The 16,553-nt window shown below is 32.4% G+C and overlaps 1 protein-coding gene across 1 annotated transcript; it reads left to right on the top strand.

Moving 5' to 3' along the window:
* Positions 1–11,942: 11,942 nt before the first annotated feature.
* LOC132599963 (uncharacterized) lies at positions 11,943–12,852 on the top strand. The gene is made up of 3 exons (XM_060313107.1): positions 11,943–12,470; positions 12,564–12,647; positions 12,753–12,852. The coding sequence occupies exons 1-3, from the start codon at positions 11,943–11,945 to the stop codon at positions 12,789–12,791; spliced, it is 651 nt and encodes a 216-aa protein (XP_060169090.1). The 3' UTR covers positions 12,792–12,852.
* Positions 12,853–16,553: the final 3,701 nt, after the last annotated feature.

The following is a 16,553-nucleotide window of genomic DNA, read 5'->3' as shown; positions in this document are numbered from 1 at the left end:
TTCATGTAGGTGCCATTGTGACATTATTTATCCACGTGGACAACACTTGGCAACATTTTTATATAAAATGGAGAGTGTAGATCACATGTCATTCAAGAATAATTTGTGGTGCGTTTTGCAAACTAGATAGTGATAGTTTAGGTATGAAACTAAAAAAAAAGTGATAGTTGGGGTGTGTTTTTGACCCTTATCTTAAAAAAATAAGTTGGGGTTGAACAACTTCTTGGTTTTGGCTTATTTTAAGCACTTTTTAACTTAATTTAAGTTGTTTTCTATTTTTGTCAAACACCCAAATAAATTAAAAATGGCTTATAAGCTGATTTAACCAACTTATAAGTCAATCCAAACGAGCTCATAATGGAAATATGAAGTAAAAATAGAAAGATTGAATAATTTCTAAGATAGCTTTTTAATTAATCCATCCAAAACTATACTTCACTTTCAACTGGGAAATTTGTATCGAGTAAAATATCAATAATTCTCAAATCAACTAATTGTTCCTTTGAGAACCAAATATCAAGGGGTGTAGAGAGATAGCTAAAATCTTTCTACTCTTACTCAGAAATTTCAAGTTCAAGTTGTGAAAAAGATAAATCCTTTGCAAGTAATACTTTTCCTTGTTGAATTACGCCGCCCAAATCTGAATTAATATGTCAGATACCAAAAATATTGAAGAAAAGCATTGGAATGATAACAATTTTCAGGAGCAAGGAATGTTGGTTCGTAGAAAATTGAGTAGTAAGTGGTAGAATTTGTGGAAGGAAAGTTGCCAAAACATTATGAAGAAGTTTTGTAATACTATAAATAATGTTGTAGCCAACTTCTGAAGCACCAAACTTAGGCGACCCAATCAGAAGATACTGGGATTTGACTAATGAACCATTTTTCAAGTGGTGAATATACCTAATTTTGACCAACAGTTGACTTATTAATTAGTGCTTAGAATTCACCAAAGTGGGCGTAAAGTTACCTGGCCCTAGAAATTATGTTTGGCCGAGAGAGACATGCAAATCCAATCCTCTTTTCTTTTTCCTCGTTATTTTCATATTTTTATTACGAAGGCAATACACTTTAGAAGAAAGATGGTTTTAAAGAAAAATAAGGATAATAATGTCACACTTGAACACATTTTTCGATTTACTATTGATGAATGGAAGGTATTTAAGCTGAGATATATAAACTTTTGGTCCTTTTAAATTTTAATAGAGACAGCTAGTATTATTGAATTTTATGAACGGTCTTAACATATATATAAACTTTTAGCCTTTATTGTTGTATAGATTTTTCTAATAATAATTAAAAAAAAAAGTGCTTTTCCAAGCAACTTGTATGAAAATTGAGCTATCTTGGATTTTTTTGTTTCTATTAATAGACTAATAAATAGCTCATTATTAAGATACGAATGAAAAAAAAAAGTGGACAAATATTCTGCAAATCCACCTTCCAAGGAATTTCCCCAGATAAAAATCTAGTGAAACTGAATAATTTGTTGGGTGGGTCGTTGGAAGCCGTTATACCTTTATTTGCAAAAACCATTGGATTTCTATTCTTCCTTTTTGGGTCAATATTCTTCTCTTATGAACTTATGATAGTTTTTTACTATATTTTTCCTGTTTGTTGACTAATTCACTAGTTTAAGTTTGTTTATTATTGTAAAATGAATCATATACTCTTCACGCTCATATCGTGTTTGTTTGGTATTTAGATATGTCAATTGCCAAGTGCATGTGAAAATAAATAAGTTTATCACTATACGGTGGAGGCAGAATTTTCACTAAACAGATCCATCATCTACTATAAATAAAGAAAAGATTTGATGCAACACATACAAAACTATTCTTCAAAATTAGTTTTTGAAAAAAACAAAACAAAAATCAAAGGGCCACCTAATTCCTTTTTCAGTATGCAGTTTAATTAACACACTTCAAGCCATTAGTTATTCTAAAATATTTAAATCATTCATGGAGTCTCGGAGTAATTTCTGATAACATAAATAATTAATAATCTATTGTCTCTAATCTTCCTTCTCAGTTTCGTGGCCACTGCAAAAATGATTTTTAAAAAATAGTTGAGTTAACTTTAACGCGGTCCCATGATTGATCAACGACCCAATGTATTAGGAATCTAAAGAAGATTCTACGGAGATTCTATTCCCTTAATTAATAAGAATAATATATTAGAAATTAAAAATTAAAACATCAGGAGAAGGAACCAAAGAAGAATAAATTTAAGTTAAACAAGAATCTTAGCAACAAAGACTATGGTAAGTTTAACACTGTTTTCTCCATTTCCACTTGGAACTTTCCTCAGATGCACCGTCGAATATAATTATCTTAATTAATTTTGACGATAATATCTCTCAAGTAAAAAATCTTGCTAATCCTACTGGAATCTACTGATGATAAAGATACGATATGGTTAATTCCACTTTAGTTATTATTCTAATCATCATTAATTATTCTTTGTTTTGGAGTTATTCGAGAAATCCAAGCCCTTAACCTTTGCAAGGGGTCAGGAGTCAATATTAGACAAAACTTAATTATTTTACCATTTTTAACGATTCGTTATATATTCTATTCTCGGTTAAGTTTAAACAAATCGAATTTCAAACTGACTTTTTGTCTATGTGCTTGTAGTGGAAAATTTACCCAATAGCATTTTACATATAAAAAATTACCTATCTCTCTCGCCAAGAATATATATTTGATAAATTAAGCATCTAATCATGCCATTACTGTCCAAAAAATTCTCATGATCCCAATGAATTAAATTAAAGAAACTATCATGAAACTTTATTTTTGTTAAATTCAAAATGTGTGAAAATCATACACACCCTCAACTTTACATTAAAATTATATTCTCTTAATTTTGAACAATAGACATTCTCCCCTTCTTATCTGCGCAATTCTATTTTGCCATTAGCTTTTTCAATGCTCCAGCTATGTAATGGTACAACTAGACGGAATTCATGGTACACTCACTATTTATTTTTTCGTAATGAATTTACTTGACCAATGAAAAACTCGGTATCAAATCAATTACTACAATGTTTTCTAAAACACTAGCAGTCTTTTCTTCATTATGGCCTTAGCTTACCTACTAATGAAATTTCTGTGCGATTTTGTAAAAGTAAAACAAATAATGTTTGATAAAAATAATGAAGGTCTTTGACAGAACGAGGGGTTAGGATTGCAAAGTTGCTTAATGTTTGCAGGATGCAAATTATAAAGTTGAGGAATCAAATCTCGTCTTCAAGATTGAAAAAATTGGGGTCTCCAAAACACATTCTATACTTTATCTCTTAATTATATTCTTTAAAAAGGGCTTAAAAAGAAGTATTAATTGACAACAATGATGCATCCTATCATTGATTCAGTTCACACAAGGTTCCCCCTCCCCACATGCAATATGTATTAAATAAATCGCTATATTTCCTCAGAGAAAATGAATTTAAAATAATATGCGCTGATATAGTGTAATATTATCATACCAGTAAATTAAGTTACCTACGATAATATGTAATTGTTTATTATAAACAATATAATATAGTAGTTCTTAATCTGGAAAAATAAAATAAATAACCTAATAAAACTTGTACTTTCTATTAAATTTTTCTTCTACACTAACGGTATATATAACTTAAACCCTTCATTTATTGTAAAAGATTCTAATATAAAGTTATGAATGCACCCTCCCAAAAAAAAAAAAATTGGTCACTGAAAGTGCCATGTAAAAGTGAGTTTCCAGGAAACAAGGGTTCATGACGCAATCCTTATGAATTAAAACTTAATATAAGGACGGCTTAAAGGGTTAATTAATCAATAAAATAATTAACAGTACATAGACCCATGATTTCGACTCCATCCTTTCCCACTCAAAATTATTCTCCTCCGTGCGGCCTATATATATATATATATATATATTTTAATGTTTTGTGCATATCAAAGTGTCTCCTTTCTAGTTTCACTTTTTTCAATTGATATTTATGAATAATACTATGGTTTCTTAATTAGTACTTAATTAAATGTTTGTGTGACATTATTTTCGTTTAAAAATATTCTTCTTACTCGTGTATTACCCAAAGTTAATCATGCGCTTTCTTTTTACCAAAAGAAAAAAAAATAAAAAAATCAAGGGCTTTCTTCTTTCTTTCTTTTTCTTTTATCACGGCAAAATTCTAATGATGCAGTTTCCATTTTCTTTTCTTTTATATCGTTCAATTTTAGGTCATAATGAACTTCTGTAGCATACAAGATCTCTCTATTGTTAATCATATCTCTATGTAGTTGGGAAGGACAAAAATAAAAATAAAATAATAAAAAAGGACATATTGTGATCCAGCCAATAAGTCGAATGTTACCACAAAAGTAACAAATTTACATGATGGTTGTGCCAATATGAGCCCGTTTGGATTGGCTTACAGCTTAAAGCTGTTTGCAGCTTATAAGCTGAAAAAAATAAGTTGGGGTAGTTCAACTTATTTTTTTTGGCTTATAAGCTGTTTTCAGCTTATAAGCTGCTTTAGATAAACTAAGTCAAATGGGTCCAATTATTTTTTTGAGCTTATTTTAAGCATAAAATGACTTTAAGCTGGCCAGCCAAACACTCAAAAAAGCTGAAAACAGCTTATAAGCCAACTTATAAGCCAATCCAAACGGGCTCTATATATGAGTATAAATTCATTTCTTGTCAAAACGCAAAACTAAAAGTAAAATATAAGTAGTAGACGTCTTTTGACATTTAAAGAACCTTAATATATACAATTCTGTACGGAAAGGCTAATGTCAATCTCACTCATCGTACGATGTTTCTTTACTCCCTTCATTCACTTTTATTTGTTCACTTTAAATTTTTCACGTTTTTAAAAAAATAATAAATGAAGTGCATAATTTACTAATGTACCTATATTAATTGGTGCATATTTTTATTGGATTTGAAAAATAATTTAAAGTTAGTAATTAATAATATGGGTAAAACAGAAAAAAAAATTATCTTTTCTTAATATGCTAAAAGTGATAAGTAAAAATGAAAATCTATTTTTAAAATAGTGGACAAGTAAAAATGAACGGGGGGAGTATTTGTAATTTTAGCAAATAGTAATACCCACCATTATTATTGCTAATATATGCTTAGTGAAGTTCGTCTTTGCTACATTCAAGAAGTTCCGGAGAGGCGTCAATATGGTGATATAGTAGTTATGTTGCGTTTGCTGGAAAAAAATCTCGATGAGACAATTAATTAGTAGTAGGATTTTTTACTTGGATTTGCTCGAAAATCTATAGAAACGATATTAATTACTCGCCCCGCTCACTTTTACTTGTTCAGTATTTCAAAAATAAATTTTCACTTTTACTTGTCACTTTTAGCATATCAAGATAAGACAATTTATTTTTTCTTATTTTACCCATAGTATTAATTACTCACTTCAAATCATTTTTCAGATCCAATAAAAACATGCACTAATTAATATGGGTGCATTGGTAAATTATGCACTTTATTTATTATTTCTTAAATAGCGTGAAAAGTCCAAAGTGGACAATTAAAAGTGAACGAACGGAATAGCACTTTTACTAGGATTTTTCACTTGGATTTACTCAAGAATCTACAGAGACGATATTAATTAGTGGTAAGACTTTTCACTTTGGATTTATTGGAGAATCTATAGATGATAGAAAGAGAACAATTGATGCTTTGGATTCTTTTTAAGTCATTTGCTTTGTTGATGATGGCTTGTATGACTAAACTCCTCAATCTTTAAGGTTTTTAATATTAAACCTATTACACGTAAAAGTCATGAATTTTGACCTACTAATTATTCCAATCTTAGTAAATTTTAATACATAAATGTGCTCCACATTAAAAATACTGAATTTAAATGAACCCGGTGCCGTAAGGCCGCATCTGCCTCTAATAATGAAAGTACAATAGAACTGGTCTCTTTGCCATCAAATATTACAATGAGTGAAAAAACTGAAAATAATATTATTTTAAGTGTAATATTTTGGAGTCCTATACATCGATTGGAGCTGTAAGCTAATTTCAGACAGAAATAAGTAAGTTTTCCTTTTCCTACTTCCAAATTGAATAAGTTTTCCTTTTCCTTCTTCCAAATTGAATGTTAACCTTTTTAATATACGTTAACATAATATCTTGATTTTGTTTGAAAAAAAGTCAATCTTAATTATATATATACTTATATGATAAAGAAAAGTCACATGAGAACCACTTTTATTCCTTTTAATTTAATAAAAGTGTCTTCAACTTGATTCTTGCGATGTTTAGAAAGCTAACATATGCCTGCATTTTCCTTTTGATCAAAAGTACTACGCATGCAATTTCGGACTTCAACTCTTTCCTTAAACGCCATGCAAGCTCCAAATTAAATGGTTCTTGAATTAAATAGATTTTTCTGATTATGATTATTTAACATGTTACAAATTAGTTACTCATCGTTTTTTTGACTTCGGGCGAGTAATATCTTTTTCGCTGCTTTGCTATTTCCAACAATAGATGTATGGTTATCAATTGAGATTTGAGGGTGTGTTTGCTACGAAGAAAAAAAGTTTTCTGGAAAACAAGTGATTTCTTACTTATTTTCTAGCGTTGGGTAAGTAAACAAAAAAGTAGAATTGCAAGAGTATTTATATGTAATCTAACAAAATATTATGAGGGTAGGATGAGTTACGTTGAGGAGTGAGGGTTCGAGCATTGCAAGGGGTGGGATGGTCAAGGAGCGGATGTACTTGAAGGAGTTGCATGGTTGGGAGAAAACAATGAGCTTGAAACGTCACTTATGAAACTTGTTTTTCCTCTTCCATTAGGAAAGGCATTTTGAACTTGTTTTTCCTAGAACATCCAAATTATTTTGATCAACTAAACATGGAAAAATTGAAAGAAAAAAATCAATAAATGCTTTCCTCTTACCAAACACACCCTAACTCTATGGGTGTGTTTCCCTCTTGAGTGGATAATTCTTTGGACCTACTAAATTATCCAATCTGCTTTATGGTTTCCAATTATTCATAAATGCAAAAAGTAAGTATTAGTACTTATCATTTAATGACATTCATATCCAAACTAACAACCTATTGTCTAGTTAATAATAAAACTATCATTTTTCTTGAATGATTTTGGACAAAAAGTGAATCTAGATTGTCATTATCTCTTTAATTGATGCCCCAAAAAATGCATAAAGAATTAAGAATCTGTAGCATTTTAGGGAGAAAACGTGGATATTACAATCTTGAAATCCAAAAGTAACGCACTATACCTATTTTTGAAGGCTTCGAAAATTTATGAACTTTAGGATGATAGTCACCGACTCATCCTTCTGCACATTAATCAAGTGTACACAAATTTGGTACTACAATATTTTACTTACTTAAACTTTTCCCTTAAAAAAAGGTGACGCCGTTATTATTTTAACAGAAATTTTTCCTATAAGACTGATCTAATAATGTATCTTGTATTTAGCGATATTTCCAAAATAATAATTAAAATCAGTGTCCAAATTGATTTAACATTAGATTTGTTGAATATCATAATTTAGATTACTTTGTACTGAATGAATTTAACTTATGTTACTGAAAATACGAGTACAATTAAAATAATTGACAAAAGTAGTTCTTCAGGTTGAAGAATAGGTTATTAACTAGATGGCCTATGCCCGTGCTGCGCACTAGCCCAACACTTCAGATTATAGTGTATCTATGTATGTGTAGTTGTGTTTAGATAGTGATAATATATATATATATATATATTTTTTTTTTTTTTTTATAATAAACATACATAAGTTTGTACTGCTTTTATGGATACATATATATATATATATATATATATATATATATACTATGTTCAAAATAAGATTCATATAACATTGTAGTTTGTGCTCCGTATCTAAAACTTTATTATATTCATGTTTGCTACGAAAATTTATTAATACTTTTTAAAAGAGAAGACTTGTTTAAAAGAAAACTATTTTCCTCTATTTGAGATAAAATAATAGCAATATTTAAGCATCAGTTGATACTTTCAATTTTAATTCGATTAATTTAAAGGTGTAAAATACTTTTTTTTTATCAAATTTTGATTTGGATAATTCTAATTCAAATTATTAATTTTACATGTTTAAAACGAAACAAAGTAGAAAATGATTTTCTATTTAAACGAAGAAATGCTACTCCCCCTGTTTCAATTTGTTTGAACATATTTCCTTTTTAGTCTGTGCCAAAATGAATGACCACATTTCTAATTTGGAAACAAATTCACTTTATGAATGATTTACAACCACACAAATTTTCAAGGCTTATTTTGAACCACAAGTTTTAAAAGTCTTCCCTCTTTCTTAAATGTCGTGCCCAGTCAAATGGGTTCATATAAATTGAAACGGAGGGAGTATTTTTTATTTTTTGGTAAATATTCTCGGTTTAGCTCATTTTACTTATCATGTTGTCTTTTGCATGGTTTTTTAAGGAAACGTGAATTAGAATTATAATTTGACTAATTTACCTTATTCATTATTTGATCTTCATTTGATATTAATCTCTTTTCACATTTATTAGAGTAAGAATAAAAATAAAAAGTAATTAAATTTTATCTTATTTTTTAAATATATATATTTTAAGTATATTTATTTTAACATACATAACAAATAAATGACATGGCGGAATAGCAAATACAACAATTAAATATTTTGAAGAAAAGTAATAATATGAGGTCCATGTTTTTTGATGTGCAATAATTTCATTTGCTCTCACTAATGGGTTAATAGAGTCCGGAACCAAAATGGCTAAAAAAAAACATTTTGAACCAAAATGCCGCAACAAAAAAAAAAGTTACTAAAGTACCTATAGCGCAGTATTTTACTGCGCTACAGCACTAACGGAGACGGCCCCGTTAAGTCCTATAACGCAGTAAAATAATGCGCTATACGGAATACGATGCAGAGTATAACGCATGATTTTACTGCGTTATAGGACTTTGCTTCTCTCCTATAACGCAGTAAAATCATGCGTTATAGTCTTCCACTATAACCCGATCGGGTTCCACCACTGCCCCCCTCCAGTGGCATTTTTTTTTTCAAAAACGCCATTGGAGGGCAGGTTGTTGTGGTCCCCACGCATTAAAAACATCATTTTCTAGTAAATTTCATCCGGAAAGTTTAGATTCTCGGTATATTCAAGTCAAGGAGCAAGATTCTAAGTTTGAATTTTGAGAAAAAGCGGCGTACAACTCGATTAAAATATCTACAAAAAATCTTCGATTAAGGTTTTCTACTATGAACTTTTGTTATTATTTTGTTATATACATTGTATTGCATGCATGTTTAACATTTAATCGTCATTATTAAAAAAAAAAACATTTTTTTTTTTGGGTTTGATCGGCTGGGGGCAGTGGCTTAGGCCACTGTTCCGTTTTTTTTTTTTTATTTATTTAATTCATTATTTGTTAAATGTTTATGAATTGTTAATTGTTAAATGTTTATGCATAGTTAATTCGTTATATGTTTATGAGTTGTTAATTTGGTTAATTATTTATGAATTGTTAATTTGTTATATGTTTATGAGTTGAATTTGGTTAATTATTTATGAATTGTTAATGAATTATTATTTTGTTAATTGAATATTTATTAAATATTATTTATGAATTGAAAGAAGTTGATTGGTAATGAATTATTATATTGTTAACATTTTTTTTGGATGATTGTTATGTATTGTTTTGACATTTATCGTATTATGTTGTATTATATAGGATCAAATCAGTGGTTACATAAAATAGAACCTCTCGTCGTTACATAACAATAAAACTAAAGTAGCAATCAAAGCAAACATTTTATTTATACTAACAACATAATATAATACAATAGGTAACAACCATCCAAACAAGTTGTAAACGATTATGAAATGTTAATCTATACAATTTTAAAAGCATGAATATATATGTTAAATAAAAAAAAATTATCTTAAAAAGAATAGTTAAAGTTCTTCTTTTCATAAATACATAAGCTAACGAAAAAAATATAAAGTTTATAGGAAAATATGTGGTCGACGAATATGAACTCTTAGTTTAATTTTATCGTAGTTGTGTTGGCTATTTGGTCAACTAAAAATATATCACATATTCAAAATATAGTTCCAAACAAATATTACTGCTAAATTTCGATTAGTTAATATAATTTATCTTTCATTTCAAGAATAATGACTAATTTAGTTTGTACAGACCGGACTCTTTCATGGATCCGAATGTTCCCCCTGGGGCCGATGATCACCCGGGGCCCGCTGTTCACCCGGGGCCCGCTGATAGATCAGTATTGTCTTTGCAAGACAATCATAAGTCAGAGTTATTATGGGCCGGTAGTATAGGGATATCTACTAGGCTCTGTCCCCGTAGGCTGCAGAGAGCGTGGACTCTTTTACGCGAGCACCCCCCACATCCTCGCGTGTTGGAGATATTTTTTCGGGGCGGCATCTACCGTTGCGTGTCTGTTGGTCGGGTACAGCATGATTGGGCGCTCATCACGGCCATGGTTGAGCGGTGGAGGACAGAGACACATACCTTCCATCTTCGCACTGGTGAGGCCACGATTACACTTGAGGATGTAGAGGTCCTCTTTGGATTGCGAGTTGATGGAGAGCCACTGTACACTCGGTACGAGCCTCCTCCTGGTCGGACGTGGGTGACAGAGTTGACTAGGCTCACCCACTTCGTGCCTGATGTCGCGGCTCAGGTATCTGGACAGAGTCGGGTTTAGCTTAGTGCACTCTGCACTTATTTGGAGGGTCTAGATCCGGTTGGCGACGGCAACCCGCAGGACGATGTTGATCGTCATGCCCATTTGTACCTGCTTATTATATTCGGGGGCATCTTGTTCCCGAATTCATCGGGTGCCTTTGTCAGTTTACGTTACTTGGTTTTTTTGGAGCATCTGGACCGCTTGGGAGACTACAGCTGGGGCGCTGCTGTTTTGGCGAATCTTTACAGATGCCTGTGCCGAGCGTCTATTGGTGCTGTCAGAGATGTGTGTGGATTTTTTGCTCTTCTCCAGGTAATATTTAAGTGTGTGTTCCTGTAATGTCAACAAACCTCTTGAAAGGGCGACTAAAAAATCGTATTTTCTAATATCACTTACAGTTATGAGCGTGGGAGAGGATGCTGCCTTTTTAGCCCGTACCTAGACATCACCTCGAGATTGACATGCCTTATGCGAGGAGGTGGACAGCGGGTTTTGACCGGGATGTCGATACGCACCACAGTATTCTTCCATTCCAGGACCAGCTTGATCACATGACGGATGATGCGGTAAAACTATTTAAATTTACATTAATAATTTAATTAAACGTCTTTTCTACATGGTGATCACTGATTTATATTTATATGTTATGTAGCTATTTATATGGACGCCGTACGCTGCTATATTAGATGGTTTGCCCCCCTTCTGTAGGGCATCAGGGGGTTTGGAGGTCGCGGTGTCCATTGATACACCTGGACATCGTAGAGGATCACATGCCCGAGCGTGTCTTACGACAGTTTGGGCATACACAGAGTATACCCCCTGATGTCTGTCATGAGCTCCGACACTACCAGCGGGACGATCAGGCTGCCACTGATGATAATTTTTTGACTTTCATGGATGTCCAGCTCCACCGTTGGGAGAACAGGTTGGGCACTTTAGCGGTGGTCGGCCATTTGACTCCCATAGAGCATTACATGCGCTGGCACTATCAGATCACACGCCGATTGATTGGCAACCCAGCTTTGCGTCCCCCTAGGGATGTAGGATATTCAGCACTCGCGGGGCAGTACGAGGAATTGGTAAGTTTATCATATTTAGATTTATCTAATTTCATTAATTGTTACGTTTTAAAAAAAACTTTTTTTGTTTCTGTTAAACACAAATGCAGCTGGTGGGCGTACAACGTTTACGCATCTTGGGGTTAGAGCATATGCCTTACCCTGGGCTTGCGGGGCTTGCCGCGGAGATGATTAGGATTTCCGAGGATGGTATCCGCCAGGCAGGCGAGATTAGGCGCATGGCGGAGCCTGTTCCGGAGGCTGAGTATCAGGCAGCACCGGGGGCTCCCAGAGGAGGAGGCCGTGCTGGCAGAGGACGTCGTGCTGCCGGAGGACGCCGTGCGCGTAGAGGACGCGGCGCTGCTGCCGGAGGACCTGCTGGTGGAGGACTGGTAGATGAGACGGATGAGGCCGATCCCATTCCAGAGGGCGTTCACGGTCTAGTCCATCCGCAGCCCTTCCAGGCCGGTGGCAGCTCACCTGGAGACTCACCTACGTTTACGCCGGCGCTCTTACTTGCTGAGATACCCGGGTCTTCATCACAGCCGAGCCATAATGCATACATGGAGGAGCGTGATAACGTTGATTGGGCGGCGTTACGCGCTTCATTAGCTGATGAGCGGCCTGTGAGGAATTTAGAGGGAGCCCGGATTCTTGACTTTGATGAGTTTTTGATCCCGGTTAGTATTTAAAATACATATTTGTTCATTTAAATTATTTATTTCAAATATATATATATGTTATTCATTATTTAGTAATATTTTATATTTTAGGATTCGGCGCCAGCGGGTCCATCAGAGCCACCCACTCAGCCTGCCGAGGCAGAGGTGTCTTCTCATGAGACTACCGAGGCGCATGTAAGCTTTTTACTTAAAACTAATTTTATTCAATATAAGGTCAATATTTAATATACATATTTGATCATTTAAAGTACTTATTATTTCATTTTTTGCATATTTTAGGATTCGGCGCCAGCGGGTCCATCAGAGCCACCCACTTAGGCATTTTCTCATGGGTCTGCCGAGCCAGCAGTGTCTTCCCATATGACTACCGAGCCACAGGTAAGCTTTTTATTAAAATTTATTTTATTCAATATAAGGTCAATATTTAATATACATATTTGATCATTTAAAGTACTTATTATTTCATTTTTTTCATATTTTAGGATTCGGCGCCAGTGGGTTCACAGGAGCTGCCCATTCCGGAGCATTCTCATCAGCCTGCCGAGGCAGAGGTGTCTTCTCATGAGACTACCGAGGCGCATGTAAGTTTTTTACTTAAACTAATTTTATTCAATATAAGAGAAATGTTTATTTAATTTTTATAACCTTTACTTGGACTTCGAACAGCATCTCGTCCAGGAGACTACCTCATATTCACCATCACACCCATCTCAGGAGGCTACAGACCCATCTCAGGAGCCTTCTCAGGCGCCCGTTGACACACAAGTTTGATTAAATAAATAACGTTAATATATTCAACATAAATAAGAAATGGTACTAATATTTATATATTTTTCAGGTTCATCCTTCGGCGCCTCCGGTGGCGACTCCCGACGAGGAAGAGGTCCAGTTTCCAGACCCAGCTCAGCCTTAGGTTCTGAGCGTGCCAGCGGGACAAGATCCCAAGAAGAAGCACGTTCTAGTTAAGGGCGCAAGGGTTAGGGGAAGAAGAGATGATCATGACTTGGAGCGCCCGGTTATTAAGAGGAAAAAGGGCGACGGAGACGATGGCGAGGGCGGTGGGGATGGTATGAGCCTTAGGCCTAGGGATAGTCTCCGCCATACTACATGCGGGACCCATCCTCGATAGTGTATATACATTAGTGTTGTACAATTTATTGTAAATATTATACATTTTTTGCATATTTATAAATATTATCATTAGTCTTTATTATTGATAATAAAAAAAAAAGGTGACACATTCGAAATAAAGTTAAGCATTAATTTAAAAATAAGACGAAACCCTAAAAGATAAATAACTTAAAGCTAATGACTACAAGTCTTCAAACAAAAAAGGACTTCGAGCACTTTTCAACTATTAAAACGACAATTCAAAGTATCACGTATTCTTGATGTGTTGAGCCTATTTTATTAATTGTACAAATATAACTAGAGTTCTATATAAAATATTTAAGTTTCGGAGTCTTAAAGCATGATTAATATACGGCTAAACTACGTAAAAAAGATAAAATTACGTAATAAGGGAAGAATGGAAAGGGAAGTTGTAATTTTATGGTGTCCTATAACGCAGTAAAATCATGCGTTATACTCTGCATCGTATTCCGTATAGCGCATTATTTTACTGGGTTATAGGACTTAACGGGGCCGTCTCCGTTAGTGCTATAGCGCAGTAAAATACTGCGCTATAGGTACTTTAGTAACCTTTTTTTTTTTTTGTTGGGGCATTTTGGTTCAAAATATTTTTTTTTTAGCCATTTTGGTTCCTGACCCGGGTTAATATGCATGTGGCAATGAATACACTATTATTGACTTGATGGGGATACTTTGAAAATTACATGAATATTGTTTGATTTTTTAGTATATGGGGTGCACGTTTTTTTTTTTTTTTTGACGTTGCATTTTTTATTTTTTTTTAATATTGGGTCCATCTTTTTTTTAATGGGTTTGGAGAGGGTGGGGTCCACTTTTTTCATGAGTTTGGAGAGGGTGGGTAATATAAAGTATAAAACGTTATTTTTTTGCCCTTAAATAAAAAAGTGGGTGGGACCACAAAGGATTTTTTAATCTTAAATAAAAAAGTAGGACCGAACACGCACGACGATCTTGCCTCTATAAACCGGCTCTTCTATATAGTAGTAATAATGAAGTAATATATATAATTTTTTTATCAAATTTTGATTTGGATAATTTTAATTCAAATTATAATATTAATTGTACATGTTTAAGATGAAACAAAGTAGAAATTTGATTTTTTATCTAAATGAAGAACTTCTATATTTTAATTTTTAGTAAATATTTTTTGTTTAACTCATTTTACTTATCATGTTGTTTTTTACACGGTTTTTTAAGAAAACTTCAATTAGAATTATAATTTCACTAATTTACCTTATTAATTATTTGATCTCTATTTAATATTATTTTTTCTTTTATGACATTAATCTCTTTTCACATTTATTAGAGTAAGGAAAAAAAATGAAAAAGTAATTAAATTCTATCTTATTTTAATATATAAGTATTTTAAGTATGTTGTTGTACAATAATTTCATTTACTCTCACTAATGGGTTGATACGCACGTGGCAATGAATCCATCATTATTGATTTAATTGTTTGATTTTCTAAACACTTTTTTTTTAACATTGTTTGTTTTTTTAATATGAGATTCCTTTTTTTTATTTATTAATATTGCTTGATTTTGTTAATATGGAGTCCACTTTTTTTTCCCGTGAGTTTGGATGTGGTGGGTTTCATTTTTTTTTTAATACTGGTTGGTGTTTAATATGGGGCCATGAAGAAATTTTATTTTTTAACTTTTAGTAAATATTTTTTGTTTAACTCATTTTACTTGTCATGTTATTTTTTACACGGTTTTTTAAGGAAACGTCAATTAGAATTATAATTTCACTAATTTAGCTTATTAATTATTTGATCTCCATTTAATATTTTTTTTATGACATTAATCTCTTTTCACATTTATTAGAGTAAGGAAAAAATGAAAAAGTAATTAAATTCTATCTTATTTTAATATATAAGTATTTTAAGTATGTTGCTATACAATAATTTTATTTGCTCCCACTAATGGGTTGATACGCATGTGGCAATGAGTCCATCAGTATTGATTTAATTGTTTGATTTTTTAAGCATTTGTTTTTAACATTGTTTGTTTTATTAATATGGGATTCATTTTTTTTTTAATATTGCTTGATTCTGTTAAAATGGGGTCCACTTTTTTTTCCCGTGAATTTGGATGTGGTGGGTTCCATTTTTTTTTTTTAATACTGATTGGTGTTTAATATGGGGCCCACAATTTTTTTTAACATTGTTTATTTTTTTAATATGGGATTCACTTTTTTTTTTAATATTGCTTGATTTTGTTAATATGGGGTCCACTTTTTTTTCCCGTGAGTTTGGATGTGATGGGTTCCACTTTTTTTTTTTGTTTTAATACTGGTTGGTGTTTAATATAAGGCCCACAATTTTTTTTAATATTAGTTGTTGTTTAATATATATGGGGCCCACAATTTTTTTGCTTGATTTTGTTAATATGGGGTCCACTTTTTTTTTAAATATTAGTTGTTTAATATATATGGGACCCACAATTTTTTTATGGGCCTGTTTAATATGGGGCCCAAAATTTTTATTTTTTTTAAGAGCCCACAACGGATGACGACGGACGACCAAAGGGGACCCCAACTGGTTTAATATTAGTTGTTGTTTAATATATATGGGGCTCACAATTTTTTTTGCTTGATTTTGTTAATACGTGGTTCATTTTTTTTTTAATATTAGTTGTTTAATATATATGGGGCCCCCAATTTCTTTTTTTTTTACAATTTTTATTTTATTTTTTATGAGCCTGTTTAATATGGGGCCCATTTTATTTTTTAAGAGCCCACAACGAACACGACGGATGACCAAAGGGGACCCCAACGGGTGCTTCTAATATAGTAGTAATACAATATAGATTCTTTTTTCTTATCTTAACAATAAACTGCTGAATAATGTCTCAACCATTTCATAATCAAAATCAGCAAAATGAAAAGTTATATAAAAAAAAAGGAGGTCCAAGAAAAAGAAAAAAA

The sequence above is a fragment of the Lycium barbarum genome, chromosome 6 (genome assembly GCF_019175385.1).
Source record: "Lycium barbarum isolate Lr01 chromosome 6, ASM1917538v2, whole genome shotgun sequence".
NCBI classification, from domain to species: domain Eukaryota; kingdom Viridiplantae; phylum Streptophyta; class Magnoliopsida; order Solanales; family Solanaceae; genus Lycium; species Lycium barbarum.
This window is presented reverse-complemented; position numbering and strand designations above follow the sequence as displayed.

What these genes read in the sequence shown, in the direction of transcription:
- LOC132599963 (XM_060313107.1), top strand. Translation starts at nt 11,943, where the DNA reads ATGCCTTACCCTGGGCTTGCGGGGCTTGCCGCGGAGATGATTAGGATT. An exon ending in TTGATGAGTTTTTGATCCCG is followed by an intron (nt 12,471 to 12,563) that starts GTTAGTATTTAA and finishes TTTATATTTTAG; the next exon opens with GATTCGGCGCCAGCGGGTCC. An exon ending in ATGAGACTACCGAGGCGCAT is followed by an intron (nt 12,648 to 12,752) that starts GTAAGCTTTTTA and finishes TGCATATTTTAG; the next exon opens with GATTCGGCGCCAGCGGGTCC.